At 44.4% G+C, this 6,000-nt stretch overlaps 1 protein-coding gene across 3 annotated transcripts in view; it reads left to right on the forward strand.

Moving 5' to 3' along the window:
* The window catches only part of LOC147726770 (baculoviral IAP repeat-containing protein 1-like), a 929,669-nt gene extending 924,279 nt beyond the window's left edge, over positions 1–5,390 (forward strand). For 2 of the 3 annotated variants that reach the window (XM_086960817.1, XM_086960818.1), the window contains exon 14: positions 2,650–3,146. In XM_086960817.1, coding sequence (XP_086816943.1) covers positions 2,650–3,014 — 365 coding nt within the window. In that variant the 3' untranslated portion in view covers positions 3,015–3,146. Of the gene's footprint in view, positions 1–2,649 lie in introns of all 3 variants that reach the window. The other variant, XR_015309289.1, reaches the window with a different exon arrangement.
* The last annotated feature ends 610 nt before the right edge of the window (positions 5,391–6,000 follow it).

Consider the following 6,000-nt stretch of genomic DNA (forward strand, 5'->3'; position numbering starts at 1 on the left):
ATCCTAATTTGGTGGTGGGTAAATCACTATGTCATGGCGGAAGGACGGCAGTGGCGGTCCTTCCGCGATCATAATGACCCCCTTAGTTTGAAAGGGGCGAGCAATGGGTGTTGCAGTGGGCTTTCTGCCACAACACCCATTGATTTTGACACTGCCCCCTGTTTACAAGGGTGGCGTAAATATGAGGCAGCGCCAAAAATAAGACCAGGGAAAAGCTGGTCTTATCCTGGTGAGACAAGGAGAAATTATTAATTTCTCCTCGTTTTTGCTGTTTCCATGTGTGCTGCATTCTGCAGCACTCATAGAAAGAGCAAATCACCACTAGTGATTGTTCATGTGCAGGAAGGTGTCTCTTCCTGCATATAAGCAATCATTAAATAAGGGTGAGTTGCAACTTCTATGTGTGCTGTACAGTGAACCGCACATAGAAGTTACGAATCGCCATTAGTGATTGTAAATGTGCAGGAAGGGATACAGAACGCGGCGGAGAGGTCAAGGAGGATGAGTGCCGCCCCGTTGTCGAGAAGAGCTCGGATGTCGTCGGTGGCTGCGATGAGGGCGGTCTCGGTGCTGTGGTTGGCTCTGAAACCGGACTGCGAGGGGTCGAGGGATCCATTTGTCTCGAGGAAGGCGGCAAGCTGTCTGTTGGCGATCTTCTCGATGACTTTGGCAGGAAGAGGGAGGAGCGAGATGGGGCGGAAGTTCTTGAGGTCGGTGGGGTCCGCTGTTGTTTTCTTCAGTAGGGAGCTGAGCTCGGCATGCTTCCAGCTCTCCGGGAAGGTTGCGGTGTCGAAGGAGGTGTTGACGACGTCTCGGAGTTGGGGTGCGATGGTGGAGTCGGCCTTGTTGAAGACGTGGTGGGGGCAGGGGTCAGTCAGAGATCCGGAGTGGATGGTGCTCATCGTGCGGGCTATGTCTTCGGTGGTCACTGCGGTCCAGGTGCGGAGGGTAGCGGTGGGGTGCGTCGGTTCGACGGTTGGGTGCGAGGATGGTGTGCCGAAGCTGTTGTGGATGTCGGCAATCTTGCGGTGGAAGAACGAGGCGAGGGAGTCGCAGAGATCTTGTGAAGGGGTGATGTTGTTGTTGCCGGTGTTGGGGTTGGAGAACTCCTTGACGATGCTGAAGAGTTACTTGCTGTCGTGGGCGTTGTTGTCCAGTCGATCCTTCAGAGATTTCTTCTTGGTGGTGCAGATGAGCTGGTGGTGCTTGCGGGTCGCGTGTTGCACTGTGGTGCAAGGGTACCCGCATTGGCGGTAGGCAGCTAAAATTAGCGCCAGTGCTAGGGGAAATGCGTGGGTGCACCGCATTCTTGTGACTGCAGTACCTCCCTGTGTTTTTAAACAGCCCGTTGTTACCAATTTTAGAGCTGCTCCAGTTTATTGTAAGTATGCCCTCACGTAGTTTATTCAATGAAACACACGACCTGGGTGAATAAACTACGTAGGGGGAGATTTACTAGGCTTTTGCGCCGTGTTTGCATCACTAAAGTGACGCAAAACGAAGTAAAATCTTTTTTTTGCAATTTACTTTCCAGCGCTAAACTTGTTTAGGGCTGGAAATAGTGTAACAGTAATGTGCTGCTTCGCGTTACTTTGCGCCTTGGGGTCATACCTAGGGTGGTGCACGGATGTTCCCATACAACTACCCAAGGTTTCTCACACTAAACGCAATTTACTAAAAACAGTAGATTGGTTTTAGCCTGAGAAAACTGCGCCCTTTTCAGCTGGGCCAAGTAAGGAGAAATGCTTTCCTTTTTCCTTCCTTTTCCAACTTTGCATGCATGCTGCACTGTGCAGCATGCATCCAAAGTGGGAAAAGCTTCCCCTTGCTCTAGCACAGTATTTTGTACGGGCAGGGTACCCTTCATGTACAAAACCTATTCTGGACTCATGCACACACCCTAGCACTACAGCGCTAAGGTGTGTGCGCAGGGCCGGACTGAGAACCAAAACCGGTCCTGGCAAAGTGCTCGCCCCCCTCGCCACGGGGGGTGGGGGGGTTGGTTGGGGGAGCGCTTTGCTGGGCCGGTTTTCGGCCGATTTTGTTACAGGGCCGATTTTGCAGCGCACTGGGGGATTGCCCGGTGCCCGCTACGGCCAGTCCAGGCCTGTGTGTGCATGGCACATGGCTGCTGTAATCAGCGGCGGCGCAAGGGAAAAGGGAGGAGAGAGCCATATCTTTGAGGATATGGAGCTCTCCTGCTCCCTCCCTGTCACACAGCACAGCCTCGCGGGAGTCTGCACTGCGTTGCATGACTTTTTTCTAAATCTCCCCCCGTAATGTTTCTGCAACTACTGAGTGAGCGTTATATATTCCTGTTGTTTTGTGTGGGGGTGTGTATATATATATATATATATATATATATATATATATATATATATATATATATATATATATATATATATATATATATATATATATATATATATATATATATATATATATATATATATATACATATATATATATATATATATACATACATATATATATATATAGATATATAATTTCAAATGATCAAATAGCTATATATACATCTGATTACCAATAGTACAATTAATTACAAATCTAAGTAACTCATACAACGTGTGTATGTGTGTGTGTGTGGAGAGAGAGAGAGAGGCTAATTGCCCCAATATTCTATTTCAGCAATGGCAGCAAAAAAGGGATTCTTACAAAAAACTAAAATGTTGGAGCTGATAACCATTCACGCGATAACAGAAGCAGGATGGAGATCTTTTTTTGAAACTCTGGACAACATGCCGGCCCTAAGTGAATTGACCCTCAGCAGGATTTACAGCCATCAATTCAAGTGTCACGCGACGACAGTGAAGTCGTTTGTCCAGTGTGTCGCCCGGCTCCCTTCCATGACGATCATCCACATGGCCGGCTGGCTGCTTGATGAAGACGATCGTAATATGTTCAATGCAATGAAAGAGAAACATCCGCAGTCAAAGAATTTGCTTTTGTATTGTCAATGGTCACTACCCTTTTCCCCTATTGTACAGGAGTAGATGTGCTTTACACCACTTAACTCGGGTTGCTCAAGCGGAAAGCTGCTGCACTGTTCTTCAACTTAATTCGAACTGTTGAAATTGATTTGTGAATTGTGAGGGGTTGAGAATCCAAATGCGGGTTGTAATCAGATTTGCCGTTTTTTTTAATTACTCTTTCTTCTTAACCACAACTTTTTCTTCGAGATCTGCCCTACATGCTCGCCAGGATGTACTCAACTAAAACACAATGTCTAACCTTTATTTTGTTTGGATAACGCTATGCATGTTACAACTGCACTGTAGAACACACCACGTTGGCCCCTTAACATTATTTACAAATCACACTGCCTGCACAGTGGGCTCAGTCCTGCATGGTGCTCCTTGCCACTTTATCTTGAAACGCTATACTAACCTGCCTTGTGCACTCCGCAGTGGGCCTTCTACAAAGTGGTCTTCTCCCTTTAACTGCGTCTTATGCTTAATGTCCTGCAAACTAGCTTATTGTTTTAGAAAGCAATGGTTCACTTTATATCTTTATTGGTGACCCGTGCATCTTCATACTCCCCCCCCCCCACTCCCCCTTCGCATGCTTTACTGTTCGGCTATTTCCTTTTTGCTGAACAGAGCAAGAAACCTTTCCTTCTACTCAACCTTTCAAATGGTTTTCTTCCTGATATATTGTAGGAACAGCCGTGTCATGGAAACCCTCCCCATTTCCTCTCTCTGCCAAGTTGTATGTTTTTCAGGCTACACATTTTTTATCTTGCTGAAGCTAATCTGCACATTGAAAAAATATTTTTTTCTGGATTTGTGTTGTAATATGATGCCACCAGTAGGTGGTGCTTTAAGGCTGCTCGCATATTTCACACATGGAAACTACAGTCTCTGATCCTATATACAGCGTCATTCTTGAAAGGAAAGCAATTGACTGCATAGCTTAATCATATTACAAAAGGAACTATTAGTAAAATGGTGGGAATTTAAATTTGTCCACCTCTACCACTGCACTTCTACATCAGATAAACCTGATGCAACGACTCATATTCAAATGTTGTGTCCTACTTTGATGGCCACCAGAAAAACATTTTTGAAGCCTTTGTTAGTTCACACTGGCATTATAACTGTCAGTAATCCATTTGCTTTCGAATTGGCGAGGTGGAATAGGAGTTGCATTATTATTTAAAGCTCTATTTTTTTAAAGGATGTCTGTCATCACACAAGGAAGGTTATTTTGATGGAATGTACAATATTTTAATTCGTTTTTCAAACAATTATTTTCATGCATTTTAATTTTTTATCTGGGCATGCATATCTAAATTGACAAATACAATGTCATTTGTTGTGATTATAGGTGAAATACAGGGTTGCTGCCAGATACCCAGCTGTGTATCATCTTTGGCATATTGCAGATTTCCATCTTGTTGTAAGGGTTTGTGTGACTACTTAACTGCATGCCATGAACATACTAATGGTGTCATGACACTAAAGCACTTGGTGGTCCACTGGTATACAGTGGGTAAAGGAAGATCTAACAAGGACAATGTATAGATGATCTCTGTGACCACCGAACTGTGAGCAAACCTTGCTCTACTACAGACACTCAGGGGCAAAGATGGCTGTACAAGCGTGGGCCAATGTATAAGCAGAGCTCATCTGAAGTGTACAAGTTTTACATGATATGCTCTTAATAGGGGATGGGAAAGTGGTAAAGGGGGTTAGAGTTAAGGAGGGATAGGGATTGATATAGGGAGGTATGTGTGAGTGTGTGTAAATTTACTTTAAAAAATAAATAAAATGGAAGCTGTGTGTAGTAGATTGTGGGTAAATTCGCAGCAATGGGGCATTTTTACTTTGAGGCAACACTGAATAAGTTACATTGGTTAATGCAAAATATCCTTTAAGACTGGTAAACCTTGCCATGCAGAGCACTTAAGTACATCATCTTCCACAGGTACAAAATACACTGGATCCAAAGTCTTCACTTGTTTACAAAACAAACAAACACATTAGTTAAGGTAGTTGAATGTATGAAAGTACTGGTATGTGTGTTTTGCAAGGCACCAAAGAAACACTGAAGAAACACTGAAGGTGACAGATGAATTAAGCCGATGAACTGGAGACATCTTGTAGAATATTATGGGGCTTCCTATTAGTATGTCAAATTAAAGCCCACAGTCAACAGAACACTGTATACAGAGGAGGGCCATGCTTAGTGTTTAGAGGCAAGATTGCATCATGAGAGAGCTGTCCTCAAGGGGGCACGTTCAGGATTTTTAAAGATATTATAAAAGGTACGACACTGTATGGCACTGGTGGGCAATTGGAAATAGGTGGCCAAAGAGCCAGCAAAATAATCAAAGTAATTATAACTGTGAGCGCAGAAGTTTAAAAAAATGACGTGTGCATGAGACAATCATGTCTACCCAATGTCACCCAAGGAGTCAGTGGAAGAAGACCTACCAGACCTGCAACCTGCAAGAAGGCTTCATTTAAACCCAAATCTACCCAAGCTGGGGCATGCTGGGCAAATGTAGAGTGTGCCTAGAGGCAGAAGGCTAGCCGCAGACAGGATGGTTATAGCCCGCGTGTGCATTCCGAGGGCTGCCAAAATCTTTCAGTAATGGCATTATGTGGAGTAAGGGGCAGCCTTAGCAACATAAACTGTGTAGGGTGGAAGGTCATGGGCGCAATAGTCACCTGCCGTACTCATTTCTTCATGTCATCATTTTGATTGGCAGAGTATATTGTCCAAAATCAATAAAAATAGGGTGACAGTGGCGTGTTGGGTCGCAGTCACAGAAAATCCAAGATCAATTTACTACAGTTTGCAATGGACACACATACAGTTAATTACGTTGTAGTTCGGGGGCTGAACATTAAGATAATCCCTGGCAACTCAAAAAGGGAAGATTGTTTCCCAAGGTGAGTGAAGCATGTGGCACAGTAGTGTGTCAGCACTACACCTACTGGAATTAAATTCTCACACTGACATGGTAGCACAACC

Source organism: Lissotriton vulgaris, chromosome 3_1 (assembly GCF_964263255.1).
Source record: "Lissotriton vulgaris chromosome 3_1, aLisVul1.2, whole genome shotgun sequence".
NCBI lineage: Eukaryota > Metazoa > Chordata > Amphibia > Caudata > Salamandridae > Lissotriton > Lissotriton vulgaris.